We start from the raw sequence: 19188 nt of genomic DNA on the forward strand, positions 1-19188 counted from the left end.
GGGGTCCAGAACTAGAGGGCATAGGTTTAGGGTGAGAGGGGAAAGATATAAAAGAGACCTAAGGGGCAATGTTTTCACAGAGAGGGTGGTACAGGTATGGGGGAATGAACTGCCAGAGGAAGTGGTGGAGGCTGTACAATTACAACATTTAAAAGGTTTTCGGATGGGTAAATGAATAGGAAGGGTTTGGAGGGATATGGGCCGGGTGCTGGCAGGTGGGACTAGATTGGGTTGGGATATCTGGTCTGCATGGATGGGTTGGACCGAAGGGTCTGTTTCCATGCTGTACATCTCTATGACTCTATGACTCTAAGAGACAGATTGATAAGCTCGCAAAATGTCACAGAATCGAGAGGCCATCCACAGGGGAACTGGTTTCAGTCATTCATTGTCTCCATTGTTGCAGGTGGCTCAGCAGCTCTGGCATCTAATGACACCCACAAATATTACATTGAACAATGTGGAAAGGATCATTCAATCCAGCATTATTGAGCTTTATACGTGTGTTTCATGCAATGAGTATTCAAGCAATATCTAAACACGTTAACACTGAGGCCTACATCCCGGTTAGTTGCTGAGAATGTGGCAGTGATCACAGATTTCCCTGACAAGTATGCCCCAGGTATGATTTTCTAATGAGTTCCAGTGGATGAAATGCTGTACAGCCTGTGTAGATTGATGTATTGTTTTTGATAAGACTGTTCTGCCTTGAATTCTGTGATAGTCCTGGACTTTTAGCTTTGGAAGTATTTACATAGAACAGCAATTTGCTTTCTGAGCTTTGTTTCTCTCAACAGTTCTGATGGTTCGAATACTGTAAGTCTGCAGCTTTGGAGTACAGTCTGAAAATCTTGGTTCTCCTTCATCAGTCTGACTCCTCTTTAAGTTTCACTTTTGCACTGGGGATATCAGAGGGAATGTGTAAAAAGCACATATCTGCAGTTTTCTGCAAAGTGTGTGAAGTAGTCATTTGCAAATTGTGGACCATTATCAGAAGTAACCTGGTCAAGGATGCTGTCTGTTGCAAAAATCTTCTTTGCAGATAAATATTAGATTCTGGGTAATCCAAGATGGAGGATGGGAAAAATTTGTAGCTGTAACACCTGCTCCTTTTTTGAGGTATTTTAGGCATTGGAGGTGATTTCCTTGAATTCCAGGAGCAGCAATTACTGTGTTTATGCTGTTGCATTGTTTTGAAACTTTGGAAAACGAAAGTCTTCCAAAGCTCTTAAAAGGGAGCACGTGGTCTGTAAGGGAGAGAAAGAAATAAACCTACACTGCTAACTGACACAGCAGTGAATCTGTGCAGTTACTGCCTTTGCTGTTTGAATTCATGTATCGCTGGACATGAATTCTTAATAAACTTAACAAACAGCGAAATTCACAACTGATCTTGGAGGAACCTGTTTGGGAGAAGTCACAGCACAGAAACAGATAAGTGAGTAGTTTCAAATATAGTCTAGCTGTAAATCTACAATAGTGAGTACAGTGGGTTCTTGTTTGATTGTATGTTTTATTGAGATCTGTCTCTTCATTAAATTTTAAAAATATATGCCATAAGTATTAGGTTAGCCTGGAGCAGTGTTTTGTCAAGCAATCAGATGGTGCTATTTTCTGGGTCATTAGATTGGAAGGAGCAAAATGGCATTTAATAGAGTGATATGCACTTCTTTATCAGCTGTGGGAGTTTTGAGAGAGTTTACCAATACATTAAGGACAAAAGGGTAACGAGGGAGCAAATAGGGCCCCTCAAAGGTCAGCAAGGCAGCCTTTGTGTGGAGCCGCAGGAGATGGGGGAGATACAAAACAAATATTTTGCATCAGTGTTTACTGTGGAGTAGGACATGGAAGATACAGAATGTGGGGAAATAGATGGTGACATCTTGCAAAATGTCCATTTTACAGAGGAGGAAGTGCTGGATGTCTTGAAATACATAAAAGTGGAGAAATCCCCAGGACCTGATCAGGTGTACCCTAGAACTCTGTGGGAAGCTAGAGAAGTGATTGCTGGGAGAAAGTGAGGACTGTAGGTGTTGAAGATCAGGGTCGAGAGTGTGTTGCTGGAAAAGCACAGCAGGTCAGGCAGCATCCAAGGAGCAGGAGAATCGATGTTTCGGGCCAGAGCCCTTCATCAGTAATCAGTGATTTCTGGGCTCCTTGCTGAGATATTTGTATTATCGATAGTCACAGGTGAGGTGCCAGAAGACTGGAGTTGGCTAACGTGGTACTATTATTTAAGAAACGTGGTAAGGACAAGCTAGGGAACTATAGACTGGTGAGCCTGATGTCAGTGGTGGGCAAGTTGTTGGAGGGAATCTTGAGGGACAGGATTTACATGTATTTGGAAAGGCAAGGGAGAGTCAACATGGCTTTGTGAGTGGGAAAACATGTCTCACAAACTTGATTGAGTGTTTTGAAAAAGTAACAAGGAGAATTGACGAGGGTAGAGTGGAAGACGTGACCTATATGGACTTCAGTAAGGCGTTCGACAAGGTTCCCCATGGAAGACTGATTAGCAAAGATAGATCTCATGGAATACAGGGAGAACTAGCCATTTGGATACAGAATTGGCTCAAAGGTAGAAGACAGAGGATGGTGGTGGAGGGTGTTTTTAAGATTGGAGGCCTGAGACCAGTGGACTGCCACAAGGATCAGTGCTGGGTCCTTTGTTATTTATATAAATTATTTGGATATGAACATAGGAGGTATAATTAGAATGTTTGCAGAGGACACCAAAATTGGAGATGTAGTGGACAGTGAAGAAAGGTTACCTCAGATTACAATGGGATCTTGATCAGATGGGCCAATGGGCTGAAGGGTGGCTGATGGAGTTTAATTTAGATAAATGCGAGGTGCTGCATTTTGGAAAGCAAATCTTAGCAGGACTTGTACACTTAATGGTAAGGTCCTAGGGAGTGTTGCTGAACAAAGTGACCTTGGAGTGCAGGTTCATATCTGCTTGAAAGTAGAGTCACAGGTAGACAGGATAGTGAAGAAGGCGTTTTATATGCTTTCCTTTATTGGTCACAGTGTTGAATACAGGAGTTGGGAGGTGATGTTACGGCTGTACATGACGTTGGTTAGGCCACTTTTGGAATATTGTGTGCAATTCTGGTCTCCTTCCTATTGGACTGATGTTATGAAACTTGAAAGGGTTCAGAAAAGATTTACAAGAATGTTGCCAGGGTTGGAGGACTTGAGCTATCGGGAGTGGTCGAATAGGCTGGGGCTGTTTTCCCTGGAGCGTGAAGGCTGAGGGGTGACTTCATAGAGGTTTGTCAAATCATGTGGGACATGGATAGGATAAATAGACAAAGTCTTTTCCCTGGGGTGGGGTAGTCCAGAACTAGAGGGCATAGGTTTAGGATGAGAGGGACAACCTTTTCACACAGAGGGTGGTGCATGTATGGAATTAGCTGCCAGAGTAAGTGGTAGAGGCTAATACAATTGCAACATTGGATGGGTATATGAATAGGAAAGGTTTAGAGCGATATGGGGCAAGTGCTGGCAGGTGGGACTAGATTGGTTTGGGATATTTGGTCGGCATTAACAAGTTGGACCGAAAGGTCTGTTTCTGCGCTGTACATCTCTATGACTCTATGAGTCTGTCTATCTCAGTAGTCATTGTGTACAAACATTTGAATTTGATCCATTTGGTCATTTCTTCTATAAGTCTTAATATGCCAAGACACATGTGGATAACTGCATTTTGTGACACCCGCGTGGCCCTGGTGTATTGTTTTCATCGTTGTTTGCCAGAATGTGAGACTAGAATCACCAGTATCTCATTACAGGCAATTTCCATCACTGTGTTACTGAGACTCTGCTGTGGATAACCTTGTGTGCAATACTGGTAGATAAGGGTGCATTTCGCATCTTGATTTATACATGGAAAATTTCTTGAAGGTTTTTTCAGCTTCTGGTGACTGTGGTGACTGAGAACATGACTCAAATCACATTGGTGAATTTAACACTCTAATGTGCAGTATGGTCAATGGTGGCTTTGGACAATGCATCTGCATTGCAGCTGATCGAGTATTTATAGCCTTAGCAAAGTAAATCCTAAACAAAAGGCAAACATTAATAATTGCATTTTAAAAATAAGTATATTCTATTTGACTTTTTAAAATCTTCTGTGAAATAATTAGTCAGGCACCTAGTGTATTTTGCTCTCGTTCTTTGTGTGTTGTGTTTCCTGTCAATTGAGAAAACTGATAAATCATCAGTTATTGTAAAACAACAGACTTTTGTTTGTTCGAGAAAGGTAATGATTGTTGATTGTCAGGTGGTGACAGTGAAACCAGGTCCTGGAGTCAGCCATAGTCCAGTGTAGCTTAATTTAAACTAGCCACAACTGAGGTCATTGTTACCAATGATTTGTAAGGCAGTCTCATTAATACTGGAATGTGCAGCGTGTCATTATAGGTTGTATAACATTGCATAAGTTAGAAAGTTACATAGTGCAGAAAGATGACAATGGCATGTATTTAAATGGCATGTACCATGACCAAACTGGGATTTATTTGTATGCCCTGACATCTGTTCGGATTGAATTTGTATGGGTCAGCTAAGCAAATGAGTTTAAATTCCTTTTTACATATTTGGGCCATCAAAGTACCAAGCTATGGAATGGCTTTGTTGCTGCAAATCTTAGGAAGCATTCCTCGGCATAAAAACACAGCTATTATGAAAGTAACTGAATCAGGATCAAACATAGGAAAAGGTCCAGGTTAAAAAGTCAGGTCATGAGTGCAAATTTCAAACATTAGCCAATTCTTTTATGTATTTTATTTCTGATGGAGTTGGTAGCAGCAATTTAATTGATTCAGGTTTCTCATTTCACGCACTCAAAACTTGAATGACTCAAATACAGTCATAGAGATGTACATCATGGAAACAGACCCTTCAGTCTAACTTGTCTGTGCTGACCAGGTATCCTAAATAAATCTAGTCCCATTTGCCAGCATATTCCTCTAAACTCTTCTTATTCATATATGCATCCAGATGCATTATAAATGTTATAATTGTACCAGCCTCCACCAGTTCCTCTGTCAGCTCATTCCATACATGCACGACTCCCTGCGTGAAAGAGTTATTTCTTAGGTCCCTTTTATATCTTTCCCCCCTCACTTTAATCCTAGGCCCTCTAGTTTTGGACTCCCCTACCCTCGGGAAAACACCTTGGCTATTTACCCTATCCATGCCCTTCATGACTTTCTAAACCTTTATAAGGTCACCCCTCAGCCTCCGACACTCCCAGGGAAAATAGCCTCAACCCTTTCAGCTAAAACCCTCTAACCCTCCTTGTAAAATCACTTCTGAACCCTTTCAAGTTTCACAACATCTCTCCTTCAGCAGGGAGACCAAAACTGAATGCAATATTCTGAAATCTGATGTCAAACTTTTACAGCCATTGACCACAGGGGAGAATTCACCAAAATGCTAGGAAAAGTGGACAGCTATCTGTGCTCTTATGTTTGCTGTAGAGATATAAGGAACCACAGGTCTCTTGAGGCTATGTCCCTACCTCTGAGTCAAAATGTCTAGGTTCAAGTTCCACCTGCTGCAAAGGTGTGTCAGAACAGACCGAATAAAAAATAGCTACAAGGAATCAAAGAGCAAGACAGTAATTCAGTTTGCATTGGTCAAATTATATGCAGACTCAGGTGTAACATGATTCAATCCTAATTAGGTAATATTGTGACAACAAATTCTGTATGCACTGAATATCATCTCTGTTTCCATGATTCAGCAAAGAACATTTCCATGATTCAACCATGCTGGATCGATTGTGTTCTACGCAGTAATTTACTATTTTTATTAATCTCTATGATCCTCAATGTCAATATCAACTAGGTGGTCATCTGGATCTATACAACTCATAATAATACTGTATCTTCTCCAGAGATTTAAATGTGTGGGCAGCACTGTACTCATTATGTTCCATTACCAACATAAGCACATAAGCACAGAACACATGGCCCTGAGGAAGGAGGCTAAGAGGCAATTCCATGTCCGATTTCCAGTGGATACAGGAACCAAAGACCTTATTGAGCCAGGTCTGCCTGTCAAGATTGAAAACTTGAATATACAAACTGGTTACATTGTAATAAGGCAATGCATCGATGTAACAATCTCAGAAATGTTTGAGCTTCCTCACCTGTTGATCTTGTTTTCACGAACAAATGTTAGGTGCTTTTCCAAAGGAAAGGAAAACAAACAAACATCATTTCATAACTGGAACTCTGCTGGTCAGCTGAAGAATATCACTGGATTACAGAACTGAGCATTGATTTATTTAAGGAATTACTACTGTCATCAGGGGACCAAAGAGATAGGAACATAGACAAGGATAAAAAAAGAAGAGTAGAATATTGGAACAGCTTTGTTACATGGTTGTGCTCTCATTCCTGAGTCACAAAGTCAGAGGTTTATGTCCAGTAATGAACAACAGTGCATAATCTGGGCTGACATTTCAGCTTGGCACCGAGGGAATGTTATATTGATAGAGATGCAAGTTTGTTAGATGATAAATCAAAGTACTGTCTGCCATTCCTAGGTGGACAGAAACATTCCTACAGCACTGCCATTTGGATAGAATTGGCTCAAAGGTAGAAGACAGAGGATAGTGGTGGAGGGTTGCTTTTCAGACTGAAGGCCTGTGACCTTCAGGCGGATGATTTGGATGTGGGCATAAGAGATATAGTTAATAAGTTTGCAGATGACACCAAAATTGGAGGTGGACAGTGAAGAAAGTTACATTGGATTACAACGGGATCTTGATAAGATGGGCCAATGGGCTGAGAGGTGGCAGTTGGAGTTTAATTTAGATAAATGCAAGGTGCTGCATTTTGGGAAATCAAATCTTAGCAGGACTTATACACTTAATAGTGAGGTCCTAAGGAGTGTTGCTGAACAAAGAGACCTTGGAGTGCAGGTTCATAGCTCCTTGAAAGTGGAGTCGCAGGTAGATAGGATAGTGAAGAAGGCATTTGGTATCCTTTCCTTTATTGGTCAGAGTATTGAATACAGGAGTTGGGAGGTCATGTTGTGGCTGTATAGGACATTGGTAAGGCTGCTTTTGGAATATTATGTGCAATTCTGGCCTCCCGCCTTTAGAAAGGATGTTGTGAAACATGAAGGGGTTCAGAAAAGATTTACAAGCATGTTACCAGGATTGGAGGATTTGAGCTATAGGGAGAGATTGAATAGGCAGGGGCTGTTCTCCCTGGAGTGTTGGAGGCTGAGGGGTGACTTTATAGAGGTATATAAAATCATGACGGGCATGGATAGGATAAATAGACAAAGTCTTTTCCCTGGAGTGGGAGGGTCCAGAATTGAGGGCATAGGTTTAGGGTGAGAGGGGAAAGATATAAAAGAGACCTCTAAGGGCAACTTTTTCATGCAGAGGGTGGTACGTGTGTTGAATGAGCTGCCAGAGGAAGTGATGGAGGCTAGTACAAATGCAACATTTAAAAGGCATCTGGATGGGTATATGAATAGGAAGGGTTTGGAGGAATATGGGCTGGATGCTGGCAGGTGAGACAAGATTAGGTTGGGATATCTGGTTGGCATGGACGAGTTGGATGGAAGAGTCTATTTCCAATGTGTACATCTTTCTGACTCTATTACTCTACTGAAGAAAGGTAAAGAGTACTCCTGGTGTCTTGTTCACAAGTCATCCACCAAGCAAAACAATCAAAATGTGAGTGCCACATTTATCCAGGTAATGAATGCAGTTCTCAAGTAATCACACGTGTCTGAATGGATCTCAAAGTTTTGAAAAGCACTGTATATTTTATCCTATGTTAGTTATTATCAGCCAGTTTATATTTAACCAAAGTTTCTTAATGTTACATTTAAGCAGTAAATCATATGAACTGGGAATTGTAAACACTGTGAACCTAATAAATTTGCTGTAGATGTATAATTGTATAAGTTTGTGCAGATGTCTTAAATATGGAACAGATCTCCTGCCTGAAACAGATAACAGCAAAACAGAAATGTGTAGCTCCACACACTTTATTTTCTTTTCTTCTTTTTTTTCCCACTTTTTTCTCCCCCACACTACCACCTAATAGAGGTATTGCTTACTTTTCCCCAGCACCCATGTCATGTGTGTGTAAGTGTTGAATTCTCAACACGACTGTCTGTGTGGAGTTTGCACATTCTCCCTGTGTCTGCGTGGGTTTCCTCCGGGTGCTCCGATTTCCTCCCACAGTCCAAAGATATGCAGGCTAGGTGAATTGGCCATGCCAAATTGCCCACAGTGTTAAGTGCATTAGTCAGGGGTAAATGGAGGGAAATGGGTCTGGGTGGGTTGCTCTTTGGAGGGTCAGTGTGGACTTGTTGAGCTGAAAGTCCTGTTTCCATACTGTAGGGAATCTAATCTAATCTAAACACGCTAGATATTTTTTCCCAACTGCAGCAGCAACACCTTGACTGTAGCACCAGCCAGCACAGTCAGTGCCCTAAACTGAGGAGACTCTAAATCTCCTGTATATTTTTTACCCCCACACTACTGTCTAATTGCGGTAGTGCTTATATTTTCCCCCGCACCCATCTTGTGTGTGTGCAGGTGTCAGATTCAGTGAAAGACAACAGATGTACAAATCTTTATTCAGTTTCCACTACCATGAAGAAAGAAAACACCCAAGTGGCCTTCTCAGAGGGTGATGCTGCGTGTTCAAACAGTGAAGACGAGGGCAGGGATTAAATCAAAGTAGAGTTGGAGGTGGAAATAATGCACTCTACTCCCTGTGATGCCCACCTTGCCCTGAAAATCTCGAGGGTCTCTACACACTTTATTTTGTTTTCTTTTTTTTTAAGAGGAGAGTCCTTGAACACTGGTCCAGCTCCCTCATGGAATAAACAGAGAATCTGACATTTCTGTTTACTTTTTTTTCCCCTTTTTACCCCCACACTCCCGCCTAACTGCGGTAGTGCTTATTTTTTCCCTAGCACCCATGTTGTGTATGTGCAGGTGTGAGACACAGTAAAAGTCACAAGGTGCACGAATCTGTATTCAAATTTCCACCACCAGGAAGAAAGGAAACACCCAAGTGGCCAGTGACAAGCAGTGCCCTTCACATCAAAGGGCAATGCTGTGTGATCAAACAGTGAAGGGGAGGGCAGGGATTAAATCAAAATAGAGTTGCAGAGGGAAATAATGCACTCCAATCCCTGCGATGCCCACCTTGCCCTGAAAATCTCGAGGGTCTCTACACACTTTATTGTGTAATTTGCTTGTTGTCCACTTGTCACCACTAGCTTCTTTTTAAACTATTGTTGATCAATCTGAAAAAGGTAATTATTTGTGCCTTTTTGTGTTTTGAATTGTTTCTCTGCTATTGAATATGAAATAAAAAAAGCCCTTTTAGGCAGATGCAAACTGTTCAGGTAGTATTACTGAATCATTAATACACTGAACAGTTATAGTACTTAGTGGAATAAGCCACATCGTGTACAACTTTTAATGTTGTAAATCACCTAATGGTGCATCCTGGAGGCGTGAGGAAAATGGTTGTTGCACTGAAGAAGGATCACGGCTACGTAAAAATTCGCTTTCCCTTGTAACATACATCGTGTTGCACTCAGATGCAAAGTTAAAGTTCCCATATTACTATCCTAATTCAATCAGAATATGCAGAGGATTAACTAAGATCGGGTTTGATTTTGACTTTCATTGTTGAGCAGAAAACCGCTGCTAACAGAATCAGCTCAATTAATTCTGTGGAAAGGCAGCAACAAGACCCTGACACTGAGTCAAACTTGGAGGATTAAAAGCATAGGCAAAGAGGTTAGTTTAAAGAGCATCCCAGAGGGAGTGTTCCAATAATTTGTGTTTAATGGAGGTGGTTAAATTTTACCCTAAAATTTTTCCCTTGACACTGTTCCTCCCCAACAGTGACAATTGGGCTGGGGACAAGTAAATTCTAAACTTCTTGATTCAGTGTTCATTCTTCACCCACAAAATAAATTACTTTCACAAAACACAACAAAATAAATTAAATTGCAACTATAAAGATTAATTTATGGCAATATTTTATCACTCAGTAGTAGGAGAAAAATGTGGAGTTAAAAATTGTAAAAAAGTGTGCAGCAGGTCTGTAAAATATTTAATTATTCTTTCATGGTGTGGGTGGTGTCCCGTCCATAATTGTCCTGGAAGTGAGTGGCTTGCCTGACCATTTCAGATGGTAATTGAGAGTCAATCATGTTGCTGAGGGTCTGGAGTCACATGTAGGCCAGACCAGGTGAGGATGGCAGACTTTCTTCATTAATGAATGAGATGGGTTTTTACAACAATTGATATTTCTTGTCATGATCATTATTACTCACAGTACCTATCAATTGCAGAATTATTAATCAAATTTAAATTCCAATTGCTATTACGATGGGATTTGAACCCGTGAACATCAGCCTGGGGCCTCTGGATTATTAATCAAGTGATATTACCACCTCTCTCTCTCTCTCTCTCTCTCTATTTGATAACACGGATCTTTAATAATTATGAACATACCTTTTTCTGATTGGTTGCTGACAGACTTCTGTACAACCTCCTGCCCTGTTTCCCAGCATTCCAGATGGTAAATGAAGGCCAACTACTCAGAACTCGCTCTTCCAGGAATGCCACACGGTTCTTCCAAATGGTCTCTCTAATGGGATAAAGAAGTAATGAATCACATCTTTGTATTTGTGTTATAACCACAATAAGAGAGTGTGAGTGATCATGAGATCTTAATTTTATTACTGTATCAAAAGATTTTTAGGCAGTGTTCACATACAATTACACACAAATACATGGAACCCATCTAGAATTGGTTGGGGATTTTATAGATGTGTTGGGTTTGCAATGCCAACTGGAACAGCTAGCTAGAGATCCATGTTACCATGATCAGAAGGGCCTAACAATGTTAAATGCCTCAAAATTGGTCACTGGCCAGCCTTCCCCAAAATCAAAGACCCTGGATGCAGAATCAGAGTCAGTTAGCTCTTTTGCTCATCAATGCCACTGGGATGGTAGTGGCTGCTGCAGGTAAGAGAGTAACTGGATACCCAACATCCAGTTGGGAGGGAAGCAGGCTCAAGGTAAACTGTGGCCAGAAGAGTCTCATGGGAGTGTGTGTGTGTGGTGGTGAAGGACTGGACTGGGTGGGGAGAAAAGGACTGAGCTTTGAGAGTGGCCAGAAACAAGAGCATGAGGATGTATCTAAGTAGACCTCTCCCACTCCTGTGACTGGATCCCTCGATCAGGCATGTGAAGTCTTTGAAGAAGGGGAACCCTCGCTCTTCCCCCTCTTACACCTAAAGAAAAGCTTTGTTGTTGTCCCTGAATGCTGATACACCTGCCCACCACTGGGTGAACACCAGCAGCAATGGGACAAGGTGGTCCTTAATTGCCCATTACTACGTACATTCAGCAACAGCAGGACAGGATGTCCAAGCATGGGTTTTGCCATTCCAGATGTAATTTTGGTGGAGGTGAGAAGGGGGTGAAGTCAGGACAGGGGTTTGGTGCTTGTTTCCACCCTCCAAATTGATTAAGTGCCCTCCCCACTCTAAACATGCCAGTAAGGAATGCATAAAATGTCCCATTGGATGTGGAGTCATACAGTCATACAGCATGGAAACGGACCCTTCAGTCCAACTCATCCAAACCAACCAGACATCCCAATCTAATCTAGTCCCATTTGCAAACATTTGGCTCATATCCCTCTAAACCCTTCCTACTCATATATCCATCTAGATGCCTTTTAAATGTTGTAACTGTACCAGCCTCCACCATTTCCTCTGGTAGCTCATTCCACTCATGCACCATCCTTTGCATGAGAAAGTTACCCCTCAAATCCTTTTTAATTCTTTCCCCTCTCACCTTAAACTTTTGCCCTCTAATTTGGACTCCCCCACCCTTGGAAAAACACCATGGTTATTCACCCTATCCATAATTTTATAAACCTCAATTGAGTCACCCCTCAGCCTTCAAAGCTCCAGGGAAAAAGGCTCCAGCCGACTCAGCCTCTCCCTATAACTCAAACTCTCCACTCCTTGTCAATCTTTTCCGCACGCTTTCAAGTTTAACAATATCATCCTTCCTATAGAACGGTGACTAGAATTATACCTTGGTACACTTTGGGATATACTTTTAAAGCTCTGGTATACATTCATATTCGAAAAATAGATCACCAAAGTTAACCTACGTTTGCCTCTTTTTATTTATTATACTATATAATACAATAAACTTTCAAAGCAATGTGGCCATATGGAAAGAAAGCAGGGTGACCGATTTGATGCCTACTCAAAGACCTTATTAGATCTTCTTGGTTCCAAACACGCAAGATGATAAATATTTTCTAATATACACAGAGTCATTTATTCAAAACGACTTTCTGAAAATGTTGTTTCTGTTGCCCGGCAACAGTCAGGAATGTAACTACTGATCCATGTGTTCTCTGTAATATTGGAACATGGGCCAATAGCAGACTGACTCTGCAGCAGCGCTCAATGGGTTTCTTTGTACTCTGAGCATAAACCAAGAATGGTCTGATTTGCAAATCAGTTCCAAGAGATTGCTACCTGGGACCAGAGCTATGAGAATGAACCTTGATTTGTACTTCTGAAGATTTTTGAGCCCCTCTCTAATTTTTAAAAATAGAATTCTATTCCTGAACCTATTGAAATTATTTATTATTAATCACCCTCAGAGTAAAGAAATCTCTCCTCAACTCATCCTAAATGGCCTCCTCCTTATGCAGAGACTGTGTCCCCTGGTTTTAGACTCCCAACGAGAAAAAACATCCTCCCTGCATCCAGTCTGTCTGGTCCTGAAAGAATTTCATACATATAAATCAGATCTCCCTCATTCTTCTAAACTCTAGTGAATACAGGTCCAGCTGAACCCATCTCTCCTCACACAACTAGGGAACCTTTGCTGCACTTCCCCTGTGGCAAATATATCAGGTAGAAATGTCATCAAAGTGAAAATATATTTACATGCAAACTCATCATACATCTCAAGACATCCAAAAATGCTTTGTATACCATGAATTGTGTAAGTAAATCCTGAAGACACGATGCAGATTTCATCTGAATTTTCTTTCATTGTTTGTTGACCATAATGAGATTCTAGCCCTTCTACATATTGTGCTGTGAGATGCTTTTAGCATCAATGTTGATCAGGCAAATTGGGTCTTGGCTTAGTGTCTCATCTGAAGGAGTGCACCTTCAATGTAGTACTCTCCCTCATGACAGTACTGAGCTGGTGTTGCCTCTAAATATAAAGTACTGTTTGCTACAACAGCATCATCCAAATCCCATTTTAGTAATCCTGACTTTTAGGTCAGCTGGCTGCCCATGGAACTGTAAAACATCTAAAATCCTGTCAAAAACATCAAACTCAGCAATGGAAACAGAAGTCTCAACGTTAAATTAAATGTCTAAGAAAATCTGGGTAAAAAGGAAAGGTCCGCAGAGATGGATGGCACAAAGGCCAAAGGGAATCTGAGAGAAGATCACATGGCTCAATCATGTTTCAGAGACTTTTTAAAAGGCTAAAGCATGTTGGAGACAAGGAAAGTTAACGGAGGTGAAGAGGTCCACAGTTTTGAATTTCACGATAGATAAAAATCATGTCTGTACAATTAACATTGAATGCAGCACAATGAGGATGCAGGCTGGAGGAACAACATATGCAACATACAATAATCAACCATAATATTGACGACAAAACTACCAATATACTAAATCAAACCCACCCAACAATGATTATAGCATGATTATCAGATCTTACGGTTCAGTTAGTGTGCCAGGTTAACAAGTTCACTTTCATGAGTTTCAGGCACTCTAATTGGAACATACAACTTTTCCATTGCTAATTTGTCTATTGCTGTTGCCTATCAATGACAAAGCAATTGACTGCAATCAGAGGTTTCCTGACTGCGGATGTCTTCGGGCAACAGTATTAAGTTTTTCAGGTGAAGTTAACTTGTTCCAGATGTTGAACTGGTCAATTTCTGGTCAGTTTTATAAATTCCCATTTTGATTCTATCCAGACGGACCATGTCTGCCAAATTAGCAAAGTTGTATCCAGATGCCTTATTGCTGTAAACTTGATACTTTTCTTTTCTCTAATGGATGACCATTTTCTTTCAGGACTAAAACATAAAACAATTTGTCATGTGATAGTTTTGCAATAAATGAGGTCTTTTTATTTTGCTATTTGTTGTTTGGAAGGACATTGCCCCTTAAAAGTACATTTAAATCTTTAATGTTGCAAAAGTCAACCAATGAAAATATGGATGTTTGGAGGAAAACAGAAGCATTGATTGTAATAATATTTCTTATATTGAATGCATTCAGAAATTACATATTACTCATAAACAACAGTGAACTAAAGTGGAAATGTGTGAGACATGTGTCTTAATGACGTGTAGTGGAACAAAAGTAATTTAGAACTTATTCTGAGTAATTCTGTCTTTATTAACAGTCATAGAATTATTCTGTCTTTATTAACTGTCTGTATTAGAGTCATAGAGATGTACAGCATGGAAACAGACCCTTCGGTCCAACCCGTCCATGCTGACCAGATATCCCAACCCAATCTAGTCCCACCTGCCGGCACCCGACCCATATCCCTCCAAACCCTTCCTATTCATATACCCATCCAAATGCCTCTTAAATGTTGCAATTGTACCAGCCTCCACCAATTCCTCTGGCAGCTCAAACCATACACATACCACCCTCAGCGTGAAAACGTTGCCCCTTAGGTCTCTTTTAAATCTTTCCCCTCTCACCCTAAACCTATGCCGTCTAGCTCTGGACTTCCTGACCCCAGGGAAAATACTTTGTCTATTTATCCTATCTATGCCCCTCATAATTTTGTAAACCTCCATAAAGTCACCCCTCAGCCTCCAACGCTCCAGGGAAAACAACCCCAGCCTGTTCAGCCTCTCCCTGTAGCTCAGTTCCTCCAATCCTGGCAACATCCTTATAAATCTTTTCTGAACCCTTTCTTTTGCAGAGCGTTGAAGCTGTCACAACATCTTTCCGATAGAAAGGAGACCAGAATTGCACGCAATATTCCAACAGTGGCCTAACCAATGTCCTGTACAGCCGCAACTTGACCTGATCAAGTCCTGGGGATTTATCCACCTTTAACCGTTTCAAGGCATCCAGCACTTCCTCCTCTGTAATCTGGACATTTTACAAGATGTCACCATCTATTTCCTTACAGTCTATATCTTCCATATCCTTTTCCACAGTAAATACTGATGCAAAATATTCATTTAGTATCTCCCCCATTTTCTGTGGCTCCACACAAAGGCCACCGTGCTGATCTTTGCGGGGCCCTATTCTCTCTCTAGTTACCCTTTTGTCCTTAATATATTTGTAAAAACCCTTTGGATTCTCCTTCATTGTATCTTAATTGTATTGTTGGAATATTAACATTTATTTTTATTTTGTTTATTTCAGCATAGTTTCCTATGTTATGCACAATCTTGTCAATCAGCACCAATGGTATTTTGGGCCTCAATGTTTTAAAATGGAAATAATTGGGAACAATGAATTTAAGAGGTAGGACTGATTTTAACTAGAAGAAGCTTGGCCTAACAAATGGCTTCTTGGACCCACAATTACACTGCCCTCCAGTTAAATTAAGATCTTTCATACTGCCTCCTACTCAAGCTCATTCTTTTGCAGAGCGTTGAAGCTGTTACATTCCTTCCTCCCTCAGAATTCCCTTCAGCTTCAACAATATTCATATCCTTGAGATCCAAAGTTTGGCCTCACCATTTCCTGACTCAAATTTTCCTCCCTTCTTGCTCTCTTCAGGCCTGTTGTTTCCTCCATTTTAACAGAAAAGCAACTAAACCACACTTTATAGGCAGAGTCAAGTGTAAAGGAAAGGAATGGGAGGATTTATATAGCTCGTAGCAGGAATGTCATATTAAAAAGAGAAATCATTTTGTAGCTTATACAGCACGAGGTCCAAAATGATGAAGGAATTTTTGGCACATTTTCAAAATAATGGATGATTGCTCTTCCATGCACATGAGGGGAGGTATGAAGGAAACTGCTTTACTGCAAATCTGGCCACCCACGAGCCAGAATCTTATTCCTTTCATCATTCTTGAAGACATTCGGGAAACCTCAGCAGAAAGTATTGTTTCCTGTTGTCTTCATATGGAATTATGTCTGTCAGATTTCATTCCTCTCTCAGCATTAAAATAGCTTCATCTACATTTTAATATGACTGTGAGCATTTCACGCAATGTGCATTAAATATTTTGATGGGTGGCAGACTAACATATCAAGAGAGTTCAAGTGATCTTCAAGTGAAAACCTTTAGATTTTCAGAAGTGCTTGACTTGGAATGATCTTCGATCTGAAACACTCAGGGATTGATGCCAAGAGTCAACAGCTCAACTGAAAACTTGTCTCAGTTCCAATTTGCATATTTGTCTTCAGATTGAATTTTGCTTCCTTGTAGAATGAAGAAGTTTGCATTTCTGTTTCGTTCAATCATGACCACAATCTTCCCATCAGAAGTTACCACTGTCTAGAAATTAAACTGGGCTAACCATAAATATAGTGGCTACAAGGGCAAATTAGATATTAGGAGTGCTGCAGGAAGGAACTCACCTCTTGTGTCCCCAAAGCCTGTCTACCATCTGCATGTCATGAGGAGTGCAATGGGATACAACCAAATAATACTGGAAAACTCAGTACGTGTAGAGAAAAAGTTAATGTTTCAGGTCAATGACTCTGTCTTTCTCTCTCTCCATAGGTCCTGCCAGACCTGCTGAATATTTCCAGCATTTTTGTTTTATTTCAGATTTCCAGAATCTATAGTATTTTGCTTTTGTACAATGGAATACCCTCCATTTATGTAGATGAGCACAGCTCCAACAGCTTTCAAGACTATCCAGGACAAAGCAGCCCATCTGGCTATTACACCATCCTCCACCATACCATAGTTGCACAAGTGTGAACTAATTATGAGAAACAGTAACCAAGGTTCCTTTGATGGCACCTACCAAACCTCTAACACTAAGAAAGTTATGGGCAGCAGATACATAGAAACGCCGTCAAATAGCAGTTCCCTCTCAAACCGCACAGGATCCTGAATTGAAACTACATTGCCGTTCCTTCAGTGCTGCTGAGTCAACATCCTGGAACACCCTTCCTCATAGTACTGTGGATATACCTACACCATATGGTCTGCTGCTGTTTAGGAGGGTAGCTCACTACCACCCTTTGAAGGGTAACTAACGATGGGCAATAAACACTGACCTAGCCAGTGACAGTATGTATCAGGAATGAATAAATAAAATGTAAATCATCAGTAGTGGTAGATTTCTTATTTTTTGTTACTGTCTCCACCTGAAATTGGGTTAAAATTGATAGATTTCCATACTTCTAGAAGGGAACTACCAACAAAGGTCAGAAGGGAACACCTAATATTTTGAGCAGCACAGCTTTGGGCAATGGTATCTTGTCTACCGTGATAGTTAAGGTCAGCCAAAGGTCTTCAGCGTCATAGACAATAAATTGTGATATACTGGAGTTAAATTTCCCTTTCGGTGATGGTTCTGAGAAATGTGTCAGATATGTTGGGTCTGGGTGGTCAAAACCGCTCTGAATATGTTGAATTGAAGCTGGCAACTCTGTTCTAGGACCAATGTGTCACAATGTACCTTCAAAATTAAATGCTGCATTTAAACATCAATAACACCATCTGAAATTAGGTGCAATGCAACAAGTGAGAGTGGTAGTCGTAACATCACTGGATTAATAATCTCAAGGTTTTGACCTAATAAATGGCTTAGCTGATGCTCTGGGCACAGTCCAAATTGAACTTACATTCGATTAATGAACCTGGAATTAAGAAGACAGGCGTGGATATTACACGTCCCTTGGCTGTGTTTCTGGTGGGATGGTCAGAAATCTAGACCACTATTTTCCCACTCACTCTGAATCTCACCCTCATCTGTCCATGTTGTAATATGGTTGGCATGGACAGCTGGTGGGAGTGATTCATTTTTAGAGAAGTTTTTAAAAGGGCAGGATAGAGATGTCCTTGTGCATCATGGGTATCACCCAAAGATTAAAGCCCTTTCCTTCCTCTTAGGCTGTTCCCCAAATCCACATTTCCTCAACACCTTGCAACCAATACCCTGGACTTACCTTACTCCAGTATCCATCGATCTGTCTTCCTCATGGACCTGCCTGCAGTACCGGCAGCATCCACTACTGAGCATGTGGAGGTGTTGGGCAATCAGATTGGCCAGCTTCAATGAAGGGTAGGCCTTCCTCCCAATGTGAGCTGGAAGTCCCATTCTGTCTTTGTTGCTGGGCAGACCTTTTTCAGCATTTGTCACTTTCTGACTGACCTTTTAGTCTGGGGGGTGAGCAATTCACCCCCTGCCCAAGACCTTTTGGATGACATCCAGCCCCCCCTTCTCATGGTAATGGTGACCATGGAACTATCATCAATTATTGTAAAAAAAAAATCTGGTTCAGTAATGTCCTTCAGGGAAGGACATCTGCTGTCCTTACCTAGTCTGACCTACCTGTACTCCAGACCGATAGCATTGCCACTATTTCTTCAGCATAATTTCAAATTGCCTCACATGCCCTTCAGTTCAGGGACAATTAGGGCTTGGCAACAAGTTTGGCCCTGCCAGAGGTGCCAACTCATGAAAAAATGAAGAAAAAATACTGCCACAGTCCTGAAGAAAAAATGTGTTCCTTTCATAGCCACACGATAGCACGGCCGGCCAGTGAATTCCTTTTGAGGTATTATCATATTCCACGCTGCATAACCAACTGGGTCATAAAGAGATATTTTCCAATTGAGCATCTGTTTGAAACCAAGATACTAAAAATGATCAGTAACTTTAACATCCTCCTGTCTCTGATCTAAATACACTCAAGTCCTCAGAATACTTCATTTAAATAGTGAGTACTGAAGACCTCACAGAATTGCTACAGTGTGGAAGCAGGCCATTCGACCTAACAAGTCCACACCAACCCTCCCACCACATCCTATCCCTGTAAACCTGTATTTCCAATGGTCAATCCACCTTGCCTGCACATCCCTGGACACTATGGCCAATTTAACAATGGTCAATCCAACTAACCTGGACATCTCTGGATTGCTGGGGGATACTGAAGCTTCTCTGCACA

The 19188-nt window shown here is 41.1% G+C and overlaps 1 protein-coding gene across 3 annotated transcripts in view; it reads right to left on the minus strand.

Annotated features, from left to right (window-relative positions):
- b3gntl1 (UDP-GlcNAc:betaGal beta-1,3-N-acetylglucosaminyltransferase-like 1) overlaps positions 1–19188 on the minus strand; it is a 328308-nt gene that overhangs the window by 47336 nt on the left and 261784 nt on the right. For all 3 annotated transcript variants that reach the window (XM_043714488.1, XM_043714490.1, XM_043714489.1), the window contains one exon: positions 10523–10658. In XM_043714488.1, the coding sequence (XP_043570423.1) occupies positions 10523–10658 (136 nt within the window). The remainder of the gene's footprint in view (positions 1–10522; positions 10659–19188) is intronic.

The sequence above is a fragment of the Chiloscyllium plagiosum genome, chromosome 24 (genome assembly GCF_004010195.1).
Source record: "Chiloscyllium plagiosum isolate BGI_BamShark_2017 chromosome 24, ASM401019v2, whole genome shotgun sequence".
Taxonomy (NCBI): Eukaryota; Metazoa; Chordata; class Chondrichthyes; order Orectolobiformes; family Hemiscylliidae; genus Chiloscyllium; species Chiloscyllium plagiosum.